The sequence below is a fragment of the Diabrotica undecimpunctata genome, chromosome 1, assembly GCF_040954645.1.
Source record: "Diabrotica undecimpunctata isolate CICGRU chromosome 1, icDiaUnde3, whole genome shotgun sequence".
Taxonomy (NCBI): Eukaryota; Metazoa; Arthropoda; class Insecta; order Coleoptera; family Chrysomelidae; genus Diabrotica; species Diabrotica undecimpunctata.
Genome location: NC_092803.1, coordinates 86,749,355 through 86,775,229, shown reverse-complemented (window position 1 = coordinate 86,775,229; position 25,875 = coordinate 86,749,355). Strand labels below are relative to the sequence as shown.

The following is a 25,875-nucleotide window of genomic DNA, read 5'->3' as shown; positions in this document are numbered from 1 at the left end:
ACTTACCGACAATAAAACAATTCTTAAAAAGATCAAAAAGGTAAGTAAATAGCGGTAAATTTGATATCGAAACTCTCTTAGCACATCTCAGGAATTACACAGTTTGAAAGATTTTGGCTATCAATATTGCAACTAGCTTTTTATGTTATGCTTATATATATATATATATATATATATATATATATATATATATATATATATATATATATATATACTCATATATATATATATATATATATATATATATGTATATATATATATTATATATATATATATATATAATTATGTATATATATATATATATATATTATATATATATATATATATATATATATATATATAAGCATAACATAAAATACAAAATAAATGTTTCGTGTCTGTTGCCTCTCGCCAAAGCGACATGATACAGTTATATAAAACAACAAAAAAAATATCGAATGCAGTGCAATAAACAGGCTCAAAATTTATACCTAATATGTCGTAGCGTATTTTAAAACTCACACACGTGTTAAATTGTAAAATAGACTTTTAGACTGAATTTGCATAAAACAAAAAACAAGGGCACAATACGTAATAGTAAACATAAAAAAGAGCCAAGAAGGGTCAATATAAATGTTCCGAGTTCAAAAAGTGGGAATGATCTGAGGGTATTACTGGAAAATTTAAATATATGTTTTTATATATTTATTTAAGAATCAATATTTATTTTTGGATTGTTTATACAATTCAAGAGTTATTGAGTTTCAAACAAAAATTTTATAAATAAAGCTCATTAGAAATTTCATTAAAAACGCCATTGGCCATACCACCTTCCCAGTAAAAAGTTATTTTATAAGGCACTAACATGGGAAAATCAATGTCAGATGATTGTCCACCACTAGTCACTATCGATTAAAATAAAATTCAACCCACATCATCTTTAAGAACGTTGCATCGACTCGTATGAGCGACTCGACGTGGACGGTAGCAATGGCGATACAAGCGTTGGTTCCATACTTTCCGTTGGTTCCGATACTTCCAGATATGCTTGATGGAGAAATCTAATTTTGTTGGTGTTATTCATGCCTGAAAAACAGTGTTTTGTTCATTAAATTTGTACTATATTATAATTTGTAATATGTGCCTCGGCAGTTTAAAAGAAGTGTGTATGGAGTGACAATTATTTGTATATTGATGACAAAAAGTTGGTAATAAAGAATTTCTTTAGCTGATGCATACTTTATAGAAAACCAAAAAAACAATAAATCCTCAAAAATTAAACTGAAGCTAGTGCAATAAAATCAGTCATAAACTCATAAAGTATATTATATAAATTAAGTAAATGAAGGTATAATATACAAAATGAGTACTAGATATTATTATACGCCTAAACATCATCCATATATATATATATATATATATATATATATATATATATATATATATATATATATATATATATATATATATATATAGGATGTTACACGTAAACCGTGCATTAGACTTATCTCTGAAAATTATACTGTCATTTCTGGTATTACAAGAAGTTGGTATCACCTTTACTATACGAGCCCAAACAACTATATATATATATATATATATATATATATATATATATATATATATATATATATATATATATATATATATATATATATATATATATATATATATATATATATATATATATATATATATATATATATATATATATATATACGGTATACAATATATGTTCTATTTTTGGTAAGATTTGATCGTTCACTAAAAATTTAATAAAAGTGCGACAACATTGTCGCATATGTCGTTTGCATTGGCCATTTATGTAGTTTAAAAATCACTTATTGCATTTTAAAAAAAATTTATACAGGGTGTAATATTTAATACGAATCCCCAAATTAATTTTTCCAAAGCCAGTCCTGGAATTTTTTAGTTTAGCTAATACCAGTCGAATGCTTGATAGTAGTGTACTGTATCATGCAAAAATTAAAAAAATCAAATGAGCCGTATAAACACTACAGTAAAATGAAATAAATGGTCAATTACACAAATCACCCTGTTAATTAATAAAGAAGAGGAGTTGACATTTTTTAGTGGCCACATGATATGCTCCCTGAGGGACTCTACATATGGTAGAAGTATGTAAAGTTCCTCATGACTCACCCTGTATATATATATATATATATATATATATATATATATATATATATATATATATATGTTAATTTTTAAACCTGTCTTAATGGTATGCAACATGTTATGCATATAGGTGTAATTTGTGTGGGTACAGGTAGATATTAATTTTATTTTGGATGTTTTTCCAGTAAGTAACAATAAATGTTGCTCAGACATAGATAAACTGATAAACTTTTCTACGTCTACTAGGCCTGCGTTATTATGTACAACCGAACTATATAAGTCTAAAATTGAACTACACTCCTTAAAATCACCATTAAATTTCGGCAGCTCTATTTTAGGCAAGCGAATATTAGATTGTTGAACTACTACCGATCTAAACGGTTCCGGAGTTTAATATTGTGTCTCAAATAATTCCGCACTAAATACTTTTATTTAATAAAATTGTTCCAAAAATAATTCCAGAACATTTTCTTCAACCCTCGTATCCGCGTCTGGTGCAGAAAGAATATTACTAATAATATTAGTGTGATGTTTTAAGAATTCTTCACGAATTGAATCTAATTCTTCTACTCTAATTTTAAATAAAGGTCGGATGGTTACGTCTGAAAGAGACTTAAAACCTAAATCGAAAATTAGCTGAATGTCATTCAAAGCTATTTTTCTTAAAAAATTGAGTTTCTTATTTTTTTCTTTAAGTTTTTACATTTTAAATTTCTAACAAATTCCAATTAATATTATACTATATTATACAAACGAACATGTACAAGATTGTGTTTTAAAACCCCAAAATCAATGATTTGAAATGTGATACTTTATTAAAACGACTAATCTGTTTTTTTATAAACTCCCATAAATATCCACTTCAAAAGATCATAAATTATTCTCGAGCCTCGAATTTAATAGTTTTCGACAAGAGGCGCAAAGCGATTAACCCGGTTTTTTATGAACCCTTAAAACGATAAAAAATATGACGAGACGAAACCATTCGTTTATCGTAAATTTAAATATAACAAAAATATTTTCAACGAATGAGTTCAAATCCGGCTAGATAGGCCAATGTGTGGTCCTTCGATCCGGATTAAACAAACAATAAATTATTACAAGAATTAATAATAATTAAATTAACCAACTATATTTTCGATATCGATAGCTCTGGTGAGATAAATGAACTTTTACTCATAGGTGCAAATAATTATCAAAATTTAAATGGTTGCAATAAACAATCAAAAACAATTTATAGGTACAGGTAAAACTAGGTGAACTTACAGCTAATTACCATGATTTACACTACTTTGCGAAACAACGAACAAAACGAATTCAATATGAGTGCATTGGTTCATTGTCGGGTTGCGTCTTTATCGTAGGAATACAGGGAGGACAAACGTATTGATTAGTTCACACAACCATATTTGAATTTAAACAAAGTGTTATAAGATAATCAAATCAAAAAAAATTGAATTTTACTCGGTGTCTCTAATATTTTGATCACCCACTGTATTGTTTAAGAAGATACTTGAATGATTTGGAAATGGTTTTTGTTAAACTAGCCATAAATAATAAATAAATTCAAATTCATCCCATTATAATACTGACAAGGCATTTTTTTATGGGCAAAATTGAGATAAATAAAAAACCTTAAATGAGCTTGAAAATAAAGGACAAAGCCAAATTTAAACCAAAATTACCTCCACAAGTATTACCTTTAGATAGGAGTAACCTAATACTATTTGAAAAACAATTGACAATTCACTTTTGATTTTGATTAAGTCATATATCATATATATATATATATATATATATATATATATATATATATATATATATATATATATATATATATATATATATATATATATATATATATATATAAGAAACAGCGACAGGGTTGCCTTATTACATATTTGAATTGAAACATTGAATTGATTCAAAAAATTGGCGATCAGTGGCGCGGTTATATTGCCATTCAAAACTGGATGATGATATTAAAAATGAAACACTAACTGACACAAATACTGGTACAAAATTTTTTAAATCCATGAGAAATTTACAGATTCGCACTTTTATTTGACGAAATTGTAACCTAATTTCCAATAAAACAAGATAATTTTGGCAATATCGCCATTCGTTCGTTCTCTTGAATGGTAAACTGCATACGAGACAGGCCGAACGCTATGCTATGTATTTCTTTTTGGAGGTAACCGCGTAAGTGTGAAGATAAAAATTTGATATGCCGACTGTTTATACAACGGGTACAAATAATAAAATGGTACTTTGGGGGCAATTCTGTACAAGAAACTATTAATTTAATTATTATTATTTATATATTATTAGGTTTTTGAAAATAGGCCAATACCTATAGAAAAAACTGTATTGGCCATTATTCGTCAATTTGAAAAGTTTGCCTGTACTAACAACAGGCAGATGCATAAAATGCTACCCATCAGATCAACCTCGCGAAAAGAAAATTTCTCAAGAATGAGAAATTAGAGAAATTCAAGTTTGTGTATTGGCTTAAGCGACGCCGTGTTTAAGTAAACAAATTGACGATGAAGTTGATTTGAATGCAAAAACAGTGAGGAATATTTTGAAAAGAAACAACTACCATTGTTATAAATTGCAGACAACTCAAGAAACATTTCCTGGTGATCAATTTAAGCGGATAAAATTTTGTGAAATTATGATGGAGAGATGCCATGCAAATAATAATTTTTTGAAAAATATTTTGTTTACAGGTGAGTCCTCCTTCACAATTTGCAAGAAACATAATCCATCCGTTGTACGTTATAGGTCTCAGGAGAATAAGCATTTGAGTGTGTCTGTGCGTGCGCAGCATCCACAAACGTTGAATGTTTGGACTGGAGTTTTGAGAGACCATACTATTGGTCTTTTTTTCATTGAAGGCAATTTAAACGGAGTCAAATATCTTCGATTATTGCAAAATCAAATTATTCCTACACTTCAACTAAATTTGCAAATGCAAAAGCCGTTAGAGACTATTTAGCGTTAATTTGCTGAACGTGTCATTGGTACAGACGGTACAATAAAATGGCCCCTCGATCACCCGACTTAGCTCCTCTAGATTTTTATTTTTGGGAGATGCTAAAAACGAAATTGTACAGGCATGAGTTCGAGCGAGCCACCAACTTGGAGGAACTGTAGGAAAAGGTAATACAACTTAGCCAAAACATATCGGCAGATGAACTTAACGCAATGAGAAATGCGTTGTATAATAGATTTGGTTATTGTTCGTTACAATTTGGTGGTCTGTTTGAACATTTAATTACCTAAGAATTTGGTTTAGAATTTCTAATTGTCCGGACTTATTTTTAATTTAAACAGTAGTATGGGAATTATTTTTTATTTGATTTCATTTTTATAGAACAAATTTTATACTTTTATACCCATTTTATCTTTTTTTGTTTCCTTTTTATAGAACTAATTTTTATTTTCACACCTACTACCTCCAAAAAATCTAAATGAAAATATGGTTTCAAAGATATTATTTGGAAAATACCAAATAATATCTTATTTCTAATTAAAATATGTAATTCTCCAGTTTAAATTTAATATAAAACACCTGGTCCTTCCTAATGCTTTACTAGTACTGTCTTTATTTATATTTATTATGCTTTATGAAAGACCAACCCACTAACCCATGCAATACTCATGACATACCAAACTAGTTCTGTTCTAGTGTTCTGCTCGTTACCACAGTATTAAAATCAAAGTGTCCTTACTTTGACGACGCGATGTTGCCAAATAATTTTGTATGAAGCTTTTTTATTGTGGCGTCATAATGCAGTTTATTATTTTTATTGGGAATAATGCACAATGTGACTGTAAAATAAGCTTAAAATAAGCAATGTATATATATATATATATATATATATATATATATATATATATATATATATATATATATATATATATATATATAATACTCTACAATATACAGTGTATATTTACTAAACCTTGAAAAAATATTGAAAACACAGAAAGTAATCAGAAGAGCCACTAAAATTTAAATTAACAATCCAGAAAACGCCATAGTGGATAATGGACTTGATAACCAAGACGACTAGAGATGAAGTAATTTAAACATGATGGCAAAAAATAAAATCAGGTCTAGAAAATATCAAACCTGGACCGAAATATATAATCGACATCAAAAATAAAAAGTGGAAAAAACAATGATAAATGGTTTAATCTGTCATTCAAAGAACAAAGTAAATACCAAAATATATATAAGTATACTTGTGTAATATTTAGAAATTAGCGTTTTAAATTATGTTAACAGGCAATTAAACGATATTCTCATAAGACTAAGAATAAACAAAAAATCAATATAAACAGAGAATTCTAAAGGTCTGGATATAACTGTCAATTACTCTTACAACCTGGTAATATATTGATTTCCAATAAAACTCTGTGGTTCTATACAGAGATGAAAGAAAAATGCAATGAAAAGAAAAAAGCATACAAAAAAAATATGAAATGAAACACATAGAATAATTAAAAACGAGCACTGGAAAAGCTTTGTAAAAGAACTGGAGCATGATTTTTATGGTTTACAAAAGAAATATGTCACTCTATAAAGTGCCAAAGAGCGTACGTGAAGGAATTATTAGACCCGAAACACATCGAAAAGGATGCATGGATTGACTATCTAAAGAAGTTAAATAAGAGAAACAACAAATAACGTTGGAACCACAAACTAGAAATTACTTGAACCCACTTGAAAAGCTAAAGAATAGAAAAGCTGCAGGTAAAGATAGGATACCAAATGAATTGTTGAAATATGATGGAGCGTCAATGACGGATTTACTGAGAACATTAATTAGCTAGATTATAATCCCACTGGTTATTAGAAAAACAAATGAAAAGAAAAGTATTTTTGAAGAGTGTAAACATGTATTTCCTAGCTGAGCGCTTTCGGCTTACAAAGCCATCTTCGGAGCTATTCTGCAATAGAACACTAATATATATAACTAATAAAAAGTACCACTACTTAGGAGAGATTTCATTCTGATTGAAAAATCTACAATTTTCCTTTAAGCTATTTATTTTCTGTTGCTACATTCCTTTGGAAAAAAATACACAAACGACTATACACTGGACTCCACAAAAACACATTAAAAAATTTGGTTATGGTATGGGTGTCAGAACCCAAAAACTTGTGTCAATATGGAATCATATGCCAACCTTTTAAATTATTCTTCAAAGAAGGTGACAAAGGACTTATTTCATACATAGAAAACTAAGACTATTGAAAATATAAAAAAATTGATGAAATTCATAATGATCAAATTTATAATGAAATAAGAAATTTATCGAAGATTGTCTAAAATTAAGTTTTATAAATCTTGGTTTGAATAGCATCATAATGAATAATATATTGAAAATTGACTGAAGATCAAAGTATGACAAGTAGGACCAAAACAACAACTCAAAATATTTATATATAAAGAAGAATTTGAATAGTAATGTTTCTAAGCATCATACTTAAGTGTATTCAAAATTGTATCTCTTGATTGGAAATGTAAGAATTTTAAGTGAAAATTGGAAAAATTTTCTTGTTCCAATGAAGAATAACCTGTCAAACGATTGATTAAAAATTGTTATAAACTAATAATTTAATTTACAAAAGAATAAATTTTTTATTTAAGATTACATGAGGACACTCTTCTTCCTCTAAAGTCTTCCACAATAAAGTCTTTCCCAAAAAAAGGAATGATTATTGAATTTAATGTGATGTCCAAAGTTTGATTTATCTGTGTTATTGAGATGTTCTTTGATTCTTTGAGCTAGGCTTCTCATTGTTCTACCCACATAAGTTATGTTACAATCACCACAAGACAATTTGTGAATACCACTTTTGTTTAATACATCAATTATGTCTTTAGTTTTGCTAAAAATGGACTTAATGTTGTGTTTGGTTCTAAAAGAGTAATGTTTAAATCTTCATAATTTTTCTGAAATTGGTCCTAAATAACATAAGGATCAATAAATGGATGTAGTGTTGGATTTGTTTTTCAAAAAAAAATTCTTGCTTGCTATTTGTTTAATAACTGAGATTTGAGACATTCAAAAAATCTTTTTGCAATTTTACAAAATCAAGTTCTGCTTTTGTAAAATTGCAATTTGATAAAATTTTGACCTTTTTATGAAATATATGGTGAAAAGAAGATTGTTGATTCACCTGATTCCTGCTGTTATTATTTTTAATAAAAATATATTCATTATTACCTGATCAATATGATTTTCGTTTATTTCATTTTTTGTTAAGTTTTTCATATTTAAGATATTTACTCAATGCTAAATCATCTTGATGTTCTTAAGAGCTGGTTGAGAGGTTGAAAAAGAAGAGGCTGTCCCTACAATCTTATTATATAATATTTTACGTTCAATGTTGTTGATATCAATAACCTATTACTCGCAAAAACCATTGACCCCAATATATGTAGTTAGCTCTCTACTCAAATTATGCCTTTCCTAAGACTTCTTTATCTTTAACGATAACATTTATAGACAACCAGAAGGTTTAGCAATGGTGTAACGATTTGTATCGCCTCGGTACCGTCAGAGCTTCGTAGTCACACATCCTGCCTGAAGTTCCTCCTCCATCAATGTACGCTATGTACGCGATCTTGGAGTATTGATCTAAGACATATTGGCCCGTTCCATTTCTTATTCCTTCGACCCGTTCCCTACCGTCTGTGTGTGTTTTAACGCACGTAATTGCTGTTTGGATTTTTGTCATTAATTATATTTTATTTTTCGCAGATATTAAACAGTGGGCCATATCGCCGTCGATGTCGCCGTCGCCTGGATTGATGATTTAATTTTTATTGTATTATTATACAGGATCTAATTATATTTTGTTATTTATTTATTTCGAATATATTTTTATTCACTTTAAACCTGCGTTTTACTGAGTCTACTGTCTAAAAGAGCTAATCATCACAAATTGGCGGCCGAGCAAAAATAGATATGCCGCTTCGTCCAGCAACGACAGACTCAGTAACAGGTGTCACGACAGATACGTCGTGGATATACCGCCTGTCCAAAGAAAAATAGAACGCGAGACTGAAAACCTCTGCTTAGATTCTAATGGAACCGCCAAAGATCTAGGATCCAGGCTAAGAGATTTTTTTAAAGATCTCGAAGAACCAAAAGGTACGATCCCAAAAGTAAATCCTTCCAAAGAATCTGAACCGGACGAACTAACCCAAGAAATGTCAATTATCAGAAGACAATTACAAGACCTGATAATACCGAGACAAATATCACAAGAAGAGTTATTAAACCAAGTACGAAAGTGGAACACGCACTTCGATAAAATCATTCAGACGCAGTAGATTTTATAAAAAGGATAGACGAATTAACCCTATTAATAGATTAAGGACCTTTTTTCAAAGATCAAGAACTGGAAAGAATATATAAATATGCTACCGAAATATAAACTTTATATTCGCCGCCGAGACTTTAAAGATTTAACTGAATTATGAGACTTAGCCCAGAAATATTACAAAAACCTATAGAAAAAATTCTTTTCACGTTGCGGTAAAGATAGTTTATAGCAGTGACTGCTGTATTAGGCGCCAGGGAAACGAATAAAAGACTGGAAAAATAGGGAGTCGTCCCAGTGTGTGGAGCAATATACGACTCCATTCGTTCTCACCGTTACACAAGCACGTACTTTTTGCATCATTAAAAATCGGGCATAAAACTTACAAAGCGCTAATTCAGGGACTATGACGAAGACACAATAGCACAGGCATACAAGGACTCTCTAGAACACTATAGCAGATGAATAAAACTAGCGAACGGTTCATCGATGGAACTAAATAAGGAATTAGCTATCGACTGCGAGATCGATAATTTACAGACCCGAGAAACATTCATTATAATGCCCGGATTAACAGAAGACGCTATATTTTCTTAGGAAAAATTCTATCGAACTAAGTTCGATCGAGATATGAGCGATATGATCGCAGCTTCGAGAAGAAACTTGTAACGATTTGAAGGATACTACCAAAATACGGAGCTAGAAGGATTCCTAAGAAAAGAATTAAGGGAATTCGAGAAAGTAACAGGGCCAACCAACTTAATAGAACACGAAATTAAGTTGAAGAAGAGATGCGACCCCGTCAAGCAGCTGTATAAACGGCCAACCCCGCAAAGTTACAAATCATCAACCGAGAAGTGAACAAGATGTTAAAGGAAGGAACTATCGAACCCTCCACAAGTGGTTGGAGTTCACCGATTGTACTAGTGAAAAAAAAGGCAACTCGTACAGATTTTGTATCGACTTTCAAAAGGTCAACGAGCTATCAGATAAAGACGCATATCCGTTACTCAGAATATCACAAATTCTGGATAGACTTAAAAGGCAAATTTCATTCTAGCCCTTGATCTAAAACAAGGTTACTTTCAAGTACCCCTGGAAGAGAGAAGCCGCCCAGTAACAGCATTTAGCATACCCAGAAAAGACCACTTTCAATTTAGAACTACTCCATTTGGCCTGCACTCCGCTGGAGCAACTTTCCAAAGCTTACTGGATAAAGTAATATCTCCCATATAAAGTTCGCATTCACCTACTTAGATGATATCGTGGTAATATCGAAGACACTAAAAGAGCATTTAAATCACCAACAAGAAGTCTTTCGAAGACTGAGAAGAGGCTACAGCTAAACTTCGAAAAATTAACATTTTGCCAGCCAGAATTTAAAGCACCGAAAAATGTGCGTCAACTCCATCGTTTTCCAGGAATAACTTCATGGCACCGCCGATTCATAGAAAACTATTCAACAATAGCAGTGCCACTAAACATTCTTCTGAAAAAGAGAATAAAATAGAAATGGGCCGATAAACAGGAACAAGCTTTTAAAGAGCTTAAATCCAAACTTACATTAGCCTCAGTGTTAGAATGTCCAGATTTTTCAAAAACATTTTACCTGCAAAACAGATGCGTCAAACTGTGGACTTTGTGTTGCATTAACGCAGAAGTATGACGGACAAGATAAAGTGACACATATGCCAGTCGAACTCCCACACCGGCCGAGACAAAATACTCCACAACCGTAAAATAATACCTGTCGATCGTATACGGAATAAAATAAATGAGGCCAGACATAGAAGGGTACAATTTTAAGGTTATCTCAGACCACCAGTCCTTGAAATGGCTGAAGAACCTCAAAAATTCCTCGGATCGATTAGCTAGGTAGAGTTTAGAACTACAACAGTACGACTTTGAGGTAATATACAAAAAAGGAGTCCTCAACAAGGCAGCAGATGCTTTATCCCGGCAACCACAAGAAACTCATAGCGAAGAACCAGAGCTGGAATTATTAGCATCAGCACTAGAATCGTGCAAATGGTACGATGCAAATACAGAGAGGTCCTCCGAAACCCAGACAGATTTCCGGATTTACAAATATTAGACGGCAGACTGTATAAACATATTTGGAGTAGCCGAAATTAAGCTGACCCAGAATTTAACAATCCATGGAAATTATGCGTAGCGGGGTATAAAAGGAAAGAACTTTTAGAGGAGAATCACGACACGACTATAGCAGGCCACTTGAGAATTGAGAATACTGGTCTAAAATGTTTACAACAAATTGAAGAATATTTTAGAGCCTGTAGAAAGTGCCTTCAGTATAAACCATCAGAGATACAACCAACAGGAAAAATGCAGCCATCCATTGTAGAAAAGCCTTGTCATACTGTCTCAATCGATTTAATGGGACCATTCCCAAGATCTACAAAACGAAACATTTTCTTGATAGTCATCTGCAAGCCCCATCATCGACACTCAGCGCTCAAAAGTATTTATGCAGTGCGGAATCCCAAAGAAAGTCATATCGGATAACGGTTCACAATTCACAAGTAGCAATTTTAAAAGATTCCTAAAAACATACAACATAAATCACGCCCTTACACTACCTTACCACAATGCAATCCAGTAGAAAGAGCTAACAAGGTAATGAAAACAATGATAGCTACATATGTGGAGGATAACCATAAAGAGTGGGATAAATGTATACCGGAATTTTGCTAAACCATAAACTCGTCAAGACATGATTCGACAGGATTCTTAATTTCGAAAGAGAATTAGACTTATCAGATGCAGCCAAATGTCAAGATATACAGGAGTACGCAGAAAACTTAAATAAATTAGAAGCATTAAGAGACCTGACAAAAGTACACATGGAACATGCTTCTGAAGATCAGAAGAAACCTTACGATCTAAGGCGAAGGGACTGGCGTCCACACCCAAGAGATCAGGTCATGAAAAAAAAACACCATCTATCCTCGGTGAAGCTTTCACCAGCAAGCTGGCGTCAAAATATTCAGGTAGCATCAGTTATATCACCGGTAATAGTAAAACTAAAATTGTCGAATAGTAGCAACCGCAAAGGTAACAGTGCATGTCAAAGATTTAAAACCGTGGGAGGGGGAGGGCAATTCCAAAGAAATCCTATCCCCACCTGAGACATGGAGAAATTCGTGTACGCTCCAATGTAAGGACATTGGCTGGACCCTGGTCTACCTGGCCTTTCGGCATACGACCGTTAGCGGAACCGCTACCCCTACGAGTCCGACACCATTTGAGGGTGGCGTGATTACAAGTAACACGGAGCTCCACTCTCCCCGTAGTACCTGTCGAGGTACTACGGGGAGGGTGGAGCCACGTGTTAGGGTCGAGGCTCGACCTCGCACGTTTGACAGGTCGCCACTGAGGAGCACTCCTCTACCACTCTTAAATCTCCCAGGTGCCATAACCCCACGCCCTTAATGAGGAAAGGGTGTATCAGGGACACGGCTGTGGAATGAGAGGCTTGTCCCGGATACTAGGAGTGTAGACCGGTGACCGTAACGCCTGTGCCCTGCGTACGTTTCTACAAGCCCGACACCTCAAACGACAGGCGGGGAAAATCGCCCCGGCTGTATTCTTATTTTCACGAGCCGGACGGAACCCCACCTGAGATAGACAGTAATTAAGCCATGGAAGACATACTAGAAATTCCTGAAGAGAGTACTTGGAACACTAGACAGATTTGGGCTGCCTGTCACGCCAGGGAAGGAAGCGGAACGCATCCTAAACAAGTTTCACCAGTTATTTGGTACGCCACCATTACCACCAAGGAAGCGCCGCGCTGATGACACACCGACGTGACCTGAAGCCGCAGCAATTACGACACCAAGGAGCCACAACTAGGAAATAATTTCAACTTGACGGAAATCGTCCCTAAAGAACTGGTGGAAAAGGGACCAAGAAATTCCGGCTGAATTAGTTTCAATCCGAATACTAAGCAGTAAACTTGTGTTTTTGGTGAATTTTCTTATCGTGTTTTGTTGAGGAAGAGTTGCTGAATTGATTTGTGGTATCCATTTTACCCCTTAGTTCCTGCAAAACTATTTGGTATAATAATTTTGATTTTTAAATTCGTTTTACGTCTCTCTTGCAGAATGTCACGAACATATAAGCGAATAACCAACAGACAAAATTGGGACGCTGAGCATTTACAAAATGCCATACAAGAAATTAAGCGAGGAATGCCTGTCATAACTACAGCGCCAAGAAAGTCGCTGAAGCGGCGTGTAATGGACAAAAATAAGGTAGCAAAGCTAGAGAAGAAGCCACTTGGTAGCTGCCACCCTGTATTATCGCCAGAACAAGAACAAAAACTAGGAAGACATATCCTAGATTTTGAAAGTAGGATGTATAGACTCACCTTGTGTGATTTGCGACAATAAGTGTATCAGCTTGCTGAAAAAAACAAACTGTCCCACAAGTTTTCCTATGTAGAAAAAGACACTGTTCACTGCTGGGGAAAGATTGGCTGTATGGTTTTAGAAGACATCCAGAAATTTCCTTGAGATGTCCTGAAGCGACCACAGCTGCTAGAGTCTTCAACAAACCGGTTGTGACAAAGTTCTTTAATCCGTTGAGAGAGGTTTAAGCTAAAAATAATTATGCTCCTCACCAAGTTTATAACGTAGACCAGACTTCGATTTCTACGGTTCCCGGGCGAAATTTTAGAATATTAGCAAAAAAAGGTTCCAAACAAAATCCACAAGGAAATTAAATTCCTTTAGCTAGATGTAGACCATATATCACAAGAAAATTATTTAAAAATTCCTTTATAGAAGGTATAATATTAAAACACCCAATCTGGCTACATCACAGAACGTTTTCGGAATTATTATTCCATCATCAGTGCTATCCTAAAAGTATAACCACTTTAATTAAAGCAAACATGCTCAAATAAACAAAGAACGTCTCAATAACACAGATAAATCAAACTTTGGACATTACATTAAATTTATTATCATTCCTTTTCTCCTATCAAAAAAAGTAAAATTTTACGTAATATCTTAAATAACAATTTTAGGCTTATGAACCTTTTAGAAGACCTTGAGATATCCAACCCTGATTGTTCCTTAAACACAGAAATCAATCACAAGTGCAAATAAACCTCTTTTTTAATTATTGTGGGAGACTTTAGATAAATAAAACTTTTCGAAAAAGACTTTTAATGACAAAATATTAAATTCCATTATTAATTTATAACAATTTGTAATCAATCATTTGACAGGTTATTCTGCATCAAAACAAGAAACATTTTGAAGTTTTTACCTAAAATTCTTACATTTCCAATCAAGAGACACACAATATAGTTTCTTCTTTATATATAAATAATTTGAGTTGGTGATTTGGAAATAACTTGTCTTACTTCAACTAGTCAATTTTCAACATATTCATTATGATGCTGGACAGTTCGAATGTAATTATAATTTCGACTTGTTTCTAATGTCCCGTGTCCGTCTCTTCTCGATCGACGATGATAAAATAACATGTAGAAGTCGTGGAGTAAAATATAGTTTTATTGACAATTACTGAATTATTACACTATAGTTGTTGTTGACGTAAAAATTGATAATAGACTGCGTCCCAAACTAGTCCCAAAGCTATATTTTTAATCTAGCTAAAATGCTACGATTTATCAAATAATTGTATTGCCCTCTTCATAGAACAAAAACCTTTTGACTTTTGAAATCCGGCAAATATAATGTGAACCTCGATACCTATGAAGCTATCTATAGTTTGCAGAAAGTTGAACAAACTGTAATTAAGTTACTAATCGATATGTTTCAAAATTATACACAGTGAAACTATAAAACCTCAGGAAATTAAGATGATTAATGTGAGATTATAAGTTAATGGACTAACTTGTGATTGGACGTATTGGCCACTCTATAAGAACCAGACGACCAATAGATAATGTTTAAATACATAAAATATAAAATAATATTAATAGTTTAAAATTATTATCTCACCCGACCAGTACTATCTATAACTTGAATATGTAGAATTTATGATTCAATTATACTATCTAATTCAAATCTAAATTCATTAAGCAAAACTGATCTAGGTGGGAGTGTCCCGAAAGTTCTACGTAAATTTGGTGATTTCAGCAGAGTATGGTACACTTGAGACCGACAGTGTGACGTCACTGTCGGTAAGCGTTGAATCTGCATCACTGGCCGAGAATCAACCTTAGCCAAAACCGGAACCATTTGTCAACTGTAAATTCTTCTTCTTTTCGATCCGTCAATTCTTCTTCGTCTGTCAACTGTCAATTCTTCTTCTTTTCCGTAGCTAAAGTCAGAACGAAGCCACTGACCAATAGGAACAAAGCCCCGTCCACAACAAAGTCCCGTCAACCGACGCCACAAACGATTATGGATGATAATAATAATAAATGTACAAGGTGTTAAAGAAAAAGACCTTACAACATATGAAACATCAAATGATACAGGAACCTTGATGCCTTTATTTTTTTGCTCTCTTGGAATTTCGAAGATATCTGACTAACTTCCACATAATGAAAATCAACTTAACAATGAATATAGTTACTAGTCCTGTGGTTAAATGGGAAATCCACTGATGGTTGGCAATGGTTTTCCACGTGTGTTCGGATATGTCTTGGTCCAACTGCTCTGACTCAAGTACTATATTTGGCAACTCATCTCGCCGAATGTCTATATTAAGTATGTCTGGGAATTTTGATCTGTTTTATTATTGACCTCTGCATAAGCAATTGCTGTTTCCAATCCGTTACAGGATGTGAGTAATTTCATGTTCCGGGTCTGAGCAACGAATTTTGGTGACAGCTTTATAAAACTCGTTTGATTTATAATATGTTCAGATGGAGAACCATCACACATTATAGCTAAATTTATAGCGTATGGTGGAATCACTAGCCAGAGGTTCGGTATGCTCATTTTTAACCAACTGGCTTGCTTCCTTTATCATGCATTCTACTATATTGCAGGTGGTGTTGGGAGTTCTATCATATAATTCATTTAATATACAGTTTGGCTGGGTATCCACATTATTGATTGCCATGGTGAACACGCCAACTCTCCTTTGTTTAATTCTATACACCTTTCTTTATCTTTAATATGTCACTTCAAAATAGTGTAAATTATTATAATCTACTGCAAGTAGATTCCTTGGGATTAATAACGAGCGAACAACGCCACTTGTCACCGACAACGGAAAAGCTGTGACTCTCAGTAGGTTGTATCTAGTGTTGTCAATTATTAGAAAATAGCCAATAATGACGATGACTCCTTCTTCATTTTGTACAACTTTACTCTATTTGTCCGGATTTTATAATATCTATGAAGTGTGCATGATTAATTTTAGACATCTTCTAGAGTCTTCGATATACTTCGTATTTCATTATGAATTTCAATACATCAATTTTTTAATATTTTCAATAATCTTAGTTTTCTATATATGACATACGTCATTTGTCACCTTTTTTGAAAAATCATTTAAAAGAATCATTAGATTCCGCTGATTATATCTGCTGCTTAACTTCCAACAAATGGTCGGGTTCTGACACCCGTACCATAACCAAGTTTTTTAATGTGCTTTTTGTGGAGTCCAGTGTAAAGTCGTTTATTTTTTTTTTTCAAAAGAAATAATGAAAACAAAAAGAAATGGTTTAAAGGAAAATTGTGGATTTTTTATCAGAATGAAATCTCTCCTAAGTAGTTCTACTTTTTACAAACTTGACGTAACTGAAACATTGTAAACTTTAAATTAGTTATTCATATTAGTGTTCTATTGCAGCATAGCTCTGAAGATAGCTTTGTAAACCGAAACCGCCTAGCTGGAAAATAAATGTTAGCACATTTCAAAAATACTTTTCTTTTCCATTATTTTATTTATTATAAAAACAATTGAAAGCGTCTATCAAAACAATATAACAAGATGTAAGTCAGAATAGATGGGCGGAACCTATAGATACAGGTAATGGAAAAAGACAGGGGAATTCACTAAACTCTATGCTACTCAATCTAACCATAAATGATGTCATAAAGAGCGTAAATAAAGGAAGAGGGTACATAATGGGGAACAATGAAATTAAAATTCTCTATTACGCAAACGATGAAATATTGATAGCCCAAAATGAAGACATCCTTCAAGTTCACAGATAGAATACAAGAGCAAAACAAAATAATATGACGATTTCTAATCAGAAAACTAAAACAATAGTAATCAGTAAAGAAAGAATAAGATGCAAACTGCAAGTCGGTGGATTTATTAAACAAGTAATGGAAATAAAGTACATGTAATATGGATTACACTGTCCAGCTAAGAAGACGTTGAAAAAGAAGAAAGAGATCAAGTAAAATGAGTAAATAGATTAGACGTAACCGACACATAAACTGTGAGATGAAATCAAAAATCTATAAGACCAGTATAAGACTAATAGTTACGTACGCTTCCGAAACAAAACATAGGAACTGCTGCAAACAGCAGAAATTAAAACACTAGAAGAATTACAGGAAATACGCTGGGAGACCGAATAAGAAGTGACGAGATCAGAACAAAATGTGATGTTATTAATGACATCAGAACAATAACATCAGTAGAATAGCGGACACAGGAGTCGTTAAAGTAGCAAGGGACAAATCACCAAGTGGTAAAAGATGTATCGGCCGACCGCGCAAGAAATGGAGCGACATTTGTCCTAGAGGCAACAATCCGCCAATGAACAAGGAACATTGCTTATATAAAGGATGAAATTCCAATAAATTGGTATGTCATAATTTTTTACTTTGTAATGATGTAACTGTTATAGTAATTTGGTTGAGTCACAAATATTCTGTTTTATAGTATTATTTTGAAAACATGTAAACAGTATGTGCGAAAAACAAAAAAAAAACGAAAATTGAAAAAAAGTTAAGGACATAAGAGAATGGAGGAAGTTAACATCACCTACTAAGGCCTGTATATAGTATATTGACTGAATGATTTTTGCAGTATATTTTTAATAATACGAATATAAAATTTACCATTGTTTCTTATCATTGATTTGATCATATTTTTGTTTTAGTTGGGAATTTTACGCAAATATTGAATCGCGACTGACAATATGTTTATGCTCGTTTTTTAATTTAATTAACTGCTTAGTAACATTGTTAAAAAATATGTCCCAACAAAATTAAGCACATTTATAAAATTAATCTTAAAATCCTACAAAGACAATTAATCTTACTCTGTCGAAATTCGTTTCCTGGAAAGCCTTGCGACTACTTCGATGCTTCTCCAACTTCTCTTTATTAACCGGCGACCCTGCATAAAGAAGAAAAATTTTAATTTAGACAAAAATTGCATGTGTTACTCATCGGCTCTATTCAAAAAACGCGGTGGAACCATCGATTTTTTATTTATGTAGCAAAGATAATATAAATAAAATAGTACAGATAATATAAATAAAACGTACAGAGTTTTTCCTAAAATCTGATCCGCGTCACCAATAAGCTGTTAAAATGTAGTATACAAATTTGATTATTTGTCTGTTTGGGAAAAAGAGCAGAAACATTTTTAATATTGTATATAGTCCAGGTTGTGAGGTCGCTTCCGTAAGACCAATGTTTCTGATTCGGTTTCTTTGCGGATTTCTGTTCAAAAATGTCCCCTTTAGACAAATCAGAACGGTCGAAATTGTTAAAACAATTTGTAACAGTCGTTATTTTTATTACAATTTATATTAAAATAATTTCAGAGATGTAGTATGGGTTGCCTAACTTTAAGTGTTCATTTGCTCATTAAGTGTGTATTTTTAATAATTTAAGTTGTCACTCGGATCTAATTTGGTACCATTGCGAACCAGAGAGATGACAGGAGATGAGGGGGAAGTGGAAACTGGCTCTTGGTTAATTAACTGTGAATTAAAATTCACTTTTGATCGAGAGTTTGAAGTGGTACAAAGGTGGTAGTTAGCGAAAGAAAATCCAATTAATGCATAGAATTTCCTTCACTTCAAGAAGTTAAATATTCTAAGTATAACCATAACAATTTAATTGACGGTGTTTTCGGAAACTCGGGAGGTTGAAGTGAAATTTCTAGCAAAAATGTAGCAAAATACTGGGGTGTGTAGGAGGAGAGATGTATAAGAAGAGTGGTCTATATATATATATATATATATATATATATATATATATATATATATATATATATGTGGGATAAAATTGATAGAAGTAAAATAGATAACAATTAAGTAAAGAAGTATGAAAAAATATTGAACGGAATGTGGCTAGGCTAGCAATGTAGGCAAGAGAATGACCACTAGAAACTCAAGGATGGATACGGCCAATTTGCATGCCTTTTAAAGACAGTAAATCAGGAAAATATGTATGATGGATAGAAAAGAAGATAAGAAAAATGAATAGATATAATGAAAATTAACAAAGAAAACAAATTGAGGGCGAAAGAAGAGGGATAATACTCTAAAAAGAGTAACAGTCACTCTTCCAGGTATCGTATACTGCTAATATTAATTAAAGTTGATTTAATAAACAAAAATGCTGTAAATGTAAAAAGGTAAGGAAATATTAATAAAAAATTATATGCAAAACAAATTCAAGTTTATTAAATATAACTTCTTAGATTTTGACAATCTCTAAGTTACCCAAAAAGTATATGAAAATTTCACAATATAATATTTTAAAAAAGAAATGTTGAAAACAACTATAATAAAAAGTTGAAAACTACACAGAATAACTCTGATATAGAGTGTACAATCTACATCTAGGTTAAAAAACAACCTTAAACAAAATAATGCTAACGTTGGAAGAACGTAAAGCCAAGTAAATATATCATACTAACCTACAATATGACCAACAATATTGTTAAACACCTCTAAATTCAAATATAAACAAAGTAATATATATAAATGGGAACAAGCCAAGTTAAACAATTGAAACGGTCTATTATCCTGAAGGGATAATCGCCAGAGTTAATAACGCAAGATGAAATATAAAAAAATTAGTTAAGTAAACACGTAATGAAATAATTAAAGTTAATAATGAAATAAATGGTTAATACAAAAAAACAATGGAAGATAATCTCTGGGTAGAATTTGAGCTCAAACTTACCGATACCTTACACCAAGGGGAGTTATATTAATTAATATATATATATATATATATATATATATATATATATATATATATATATATATATATATATATATATGTTATAAAAAAAAACCTATAACTGGTGAAACAAGATATATATATATAGTTCTGAAGCAAAAACCAACTGTCCTCCTAGGTGAAACAGTTGTCTGGAAGGATACTCCCGAATGGCTTCGGTGTCCCAGCGAAGTCCTCCTTGAGGTCCGAAATTAGCACGGAGCTGGAGCTAATTGGCTCAGTTCCGATGATAACTGTCCTGCCCTACCTCTAGGTGCAGGCTGGAAAAAAAAATGAGGGTGGAGTAGACAATACCCCCTGGCTTGTCCCAATGACCCTGATTCTTATAGAGTTGAAGTGGTACTCTCCCTCGGATGTTCTGAGGGAAATTTATAATTCCATGGGAGGTGGCGAAAACAATTCCCCGTTACTTCTAATCTCAACATTGATAAAAAGAAATCAAAGAAGAAGTGAGGAAAGTTTCTTTCAGCATAAGAAACCGGAGCAAAAAGATAATTATAGTAGATAAAAAAAACCCATCCAATCGGATGTAGCGTGACCTTGCTTCACATAGAGTAAAAATATAATGGCCTTGAACAAAATACTATATTAAAATATGTAATAATTAATCTGAATAATAGGATATAGATAAAATACTCTAATGTTCATTAAAATATCTGTGGAAATTGTAATAGATGTTAGAGATTTACGAAAAATTCAGAATTTTAATCAGATTCATGCCAGAATGATTGTAAGCGGCCATACTATGCTTGAATTCGTGACCCAAGGTCATTCTGAATACCTTAAGGATGTGGGATGTGGGAACAAAAAGTTAGTTTTTATAATATAAAAAAAATTCTTTACCAGATAGCTAATCAATTCCGTGCTAGAAATTTCACTTCAACCTCCCGAGTTTCCGAAAACACCGTAAATTAAATTGTTATGGTTATACTTAGAATATTTAACTTCTTGAAGTGAAGGAAATTCTATGCATTAATTGGATTTTCTTTCGCTAACTACCACCTTTGTACCACTTCAAACTCTCGATCAAAAGTGAATTTTAATTCACAGTTAATTAACCAGGAGCCAGTTTCCACTTCCCCCTCATCTCCTGTCATCTCTCTGGTTCGCAATGGTACCAAATTAGATCCGAGTGACAACTTAAATCATTAAAAATACACACTTAATGAGCAAATGAACACTTAAAGTTAGGCAACCCATACTGCATCTCTGAAATTATTTTAATATAAATTGTAATAAAAATAACGACTGTTACAAATTTCCAAAAATCACCTTTTTTATTCCGGTAAAGTGAAGTTTAAACATTTAATTTCAAGATCCTGAAGAGTAATCGGGGTTTATTTCAATTTACACCATTGTTTTTTAATTTTTAATTATGCTCGTCCACTCGATTGTTAAGCTGCCATAGCGCGCCGCACTATATATGGTGTGTCTCTGTCGCACTTATACATATAATACGTACTTATGGGAACAAGTCCCAAAAAAATATTTGACATTTATTAAAATTTTGTAATTTATTATTAACATAGTTTTTTTTAATAATTAATTAATTTATTAAATTAATTATTGACAATGTGCTAATTAAATACGCAAATCATGGCAATATAATAAGCGTATTGTTATTTTCGTTTTTTTATGTGATCGATACAAAATACTTATTTATTGAATAGATATTTATTTGTATCAATTGTAAATAAAACTATAATTATATTACTCGACATTTATTAAAATTTGGTATTTTATTAACATTTTTTAAATAACTAAAATATTAAGTTAATATTTATATATAGTTTATTATAACTGAAAAAACTATGTTAATAATAAATTACAAAACTTTAATAATGTCAAGTATTTGTTTCGCGTAAGTAAGTATAATATATATATATATATATATATATATATATATATATATATATATATATATATATATATATATATAAGTGCAACAGAGACCCGCCATATAGTCTAGCACGCCGCGGCGGCTTAAAAATCGAGTGGACGCGCATAATTACCAATTAAAGAACTACGGTAAATTCAAGTATGCCCCGATTACTCTTCAGAATATTGAAATTGAATGTTTAAACTTCAATTTAGGCACTTAGTAACCTCAAAAATAATAATTTACATGAGTTTTCAATCACGAAAATCAGTACATTCGCATTTTTTAGATTTTAAATCACTTATAACTCGAAAACTATCAATTTTAGAGAAAAATGAGAAAAAACCTTTTTTATTTAAAAGTACCCAAAAAACCTAAAAAATTGCTTTCCGAAGCAAAAAGATGATTTTGGAATTTATTTTAAAAACTGTTTAAAAAACTTTCATATTTGTTTAAAGGGGACATTTTTTAACAGGAATCTGCAAATAAACCGAGTAAGAAACATTTTTCCTACGGGAGCAGCCTCACAACCTGGACTAATAAAGTCCTTCCAGTGCACATGTATAATATTATTCATGAAATATTTTTTACACTGCTCTGTTTTTTGTCTCTGAACGTACAATAATGAAATCGAGACTCTTGTCCGTATGCAATTAAGGCAAGAGAGCAATATGACAAAGGAGGGGTATTGATGCTTGTAATTTTGAGTTTTGACAGTTTTGTCAAAGAAACGGTCAAACTGAAATAAAAAAAGTTATACGATTAAATATTACTTTAGTATTATGTAGATTTATAGTAAGATAATAGCCATAAAAAAGGAGCGTGGCGCTTTTTGAGTGCCAACAGAAGTGAATATTTCTTATAGCGTGTTATTAATATATCGACACTTTAGAGGTAAAACTCACTAAGTGACATATTGGGCAAAAATGAGTTTTTTCACTAAAAACACTTAATTTTTTATGTTCTACAAGGTAAATAATTCAATAAATTGATACGCTATCATAGTTACTATTTAGTTTAAAATCAGTAATCATTAAGTACCGTTTTACAAAAACATACGAGAGGAAAAATTCAGTAAACACTTACGGAGTTTTACTTCTAATATGTTTAAATTTCGGGTATGTAAACTACTGAAAAGCAAAACTCATTAACTTACACACAATTTTAATTCTTTGCATTCTGTGATTTATGTGTCACTTACTGAACGTTGGTGGGCTAAATTGAATTTTAGGGCAATGAACATAACCTTGGCATCGAATTATATGTTTTGGCGTCACAGTTTTGCCATATTTTTTTGTATTAAGTATAGGAGTTATTAAAATAGAAAGATACTTTTTGTTTGTTTTAAATTTTCATTTCATATAATAATTATAAATCTTGCACCTAATTTTATATGTGAGAGTATGAAACAATTGAGTATATGGCAACACTGACATATATTAAGCTTACATTTACCGTCAAACCCGTGACCCACAAGTGGATATTAACGACGAAGGTGTTGAACAAAAAGACAAACGGTATCATCTTATTTTACAATCTTCACTACCATTAGTATCATACTCTAGCAGTGAAGATTTTTCTTCCGATGATTCAATTATTAACCCAACTTATCATCTGCAACATGGAAGAAATAGGTCCAATACAGATTTAGCTTCAATTACAGATTCAGATGAACAGTCACTAGAAGACACTACTGCGAAAGCTCCTACTCGGTGGAGGAAAAGAAATCCAGAAAATTGGAAAGTAAACAAGACGAAAAAACAGCGATCGATGTGTTTGCCATATAATAACAAAATGAAACCATGTGATGCTAAACGTCCAAAAGATGTAAATTGTACTCGTTGTCGGTTTAACTGCACTAATAATTTCACAGAGGCAGAACGTAGTGAGATTTGCGGAGTATATTGGGGATTGAATGATAATCACCGTCAAAAAGACTTTCTAATAAAAAGTTTACAAGTAATGACGCCACGAAGAAGAAAAGTCGATTAATTGAGCAGTAAAGCTCGATCAGTTTTAAAAGCTTATTATTTGAAAAATTCGAAGAGTCGTTTCAGAATTTGTGCTAATTTCTTTTACAAACACTATGTATATCGAATGGGTCTATAAATACTGCTGTTGAAGGTATGAACAATACAGGCACCTATCAAGGCATTAACAGACGCGGTAGAAAGTCACCTGGGAATAAAGCTTCTGATGAGCAAGTTGCAGTAGTTAAAAACCACATTGAAAGCTTTCCTTGTACGAAATCACACTACGTACGAAAGCGCACACAAAAGAAGTATTTGAAAGAAAAGAAAGAAAGAAAGATTTGGAAGTAGAATACTCTGAACATATTAATAGAAAAAATGAATGTAATGCTGCCAAGGAACAAGATAAAAAACGCTGCAAAATTGATCCTTCGTTCATAACAGCAAATTTTGATTTGCAGAGTGTATTCCAATTGCCATTCTCGAATGTATCACAATTGCCATTCTCGGATGTATCACAATTGCCATTCTCGGATGTATCACAATTTTATTACTCTCGTAAAATATGTTTGTACAATCTAACTATCTACGAGGGTGCAGGTTCAAATGCATATTGCTTTTACTGGAACGAGTTAAATGTAAAACGTGGCAGTTGTGAAATACAATAAGTGAAATATCATTTTTCTCCGATACATGTGGAGGGCAAAATAGGAACCAACAGGTGGCAGCTGTATTGCTTTATGCCGTTAAGGTGACTCACATTAAAAAAATTGAATTACAATTTTTGGAATCGGGTCATACGCATATGGAGTGCGATTCAATGCATGCCGCTATAGAAAATGCTAAAAGAAATAAAACAGCGTTTACTATGACTGATTGGAAAGACATTTTTAAAAGCGCTAGACCTGAGCGAAGTACTTTTAGGTTATCAAAAAAGAAAAACCAGGAGTTTAAGCCACCGTACCAAACAAAGGAATTCAAATTCAACGAGTTTAAAGATCTCCAATATCTGGCCTCGAAAACAATAAAAAACCGCAACTGGGATGAGTCAGGGAGTCTTCTACCCATAACAAAGCAAAAAAGGGATGATTTGGAAAAATTATGCAGGTCAGGAATAATACCTGAAGAAACTCATTTGTGGTACCAAAACTTACCCATTTCTACTACAGATACAATTGAAAGACTTCCAGAACCGGACGTGGATGAAGATTCTATAGATGAATAAAATTTTGTTTCTTTAATTTGAGTAACTTTTTTTTTTAATACATTTGAAAATAGGTTATGTTGTTTTATTATTCTTATTCACTATTATTAATGCTTAAAATGGGAACTGGTCAGGACAGTTACGTTATGATTTCTGACCATGTCGTAAGAGAATAA

General features: G+C 32.2%; 1 protein-coding gene across 2 annotated transcripts in view; it reads right to left on the bottom strand.

Moving 5' to 3' along the window:
- Nucleotides 1–669: 669 nt before the first annotated feature.
- The window catches only part of LOC140451119 (NPC intracellular cholesterol transporter 1-like), a 229,349-nt gene continuing 204,143 nt past the window's right edge, over nucleotides 670–25,875 (bottom strand). The window contains exons 15-16 of one of the 2 annotated variants that reach the window (XM_072544856.1): nucleotides 18,705–18,781; nucleotides 924–1,065 (exon numbers count right to left, since the gene is read on the bottom strand). In XM_072544856.1, the coding sequence (XP_072400957.1) occupies nucleotides 1,060–1,065; nucleotides 18,705–18,781 (83 nt within the window). In that variant the 3' untranslated portion in view covers nucleotides 924–1,059. Of the gene's footprint in view, nucleotides 1,066–18,704; nucleotides 18,782–25,875 lie in introns of both variants that reach the window. The other variant, XM_072544850.1, reaches the window with a different exon arrangement.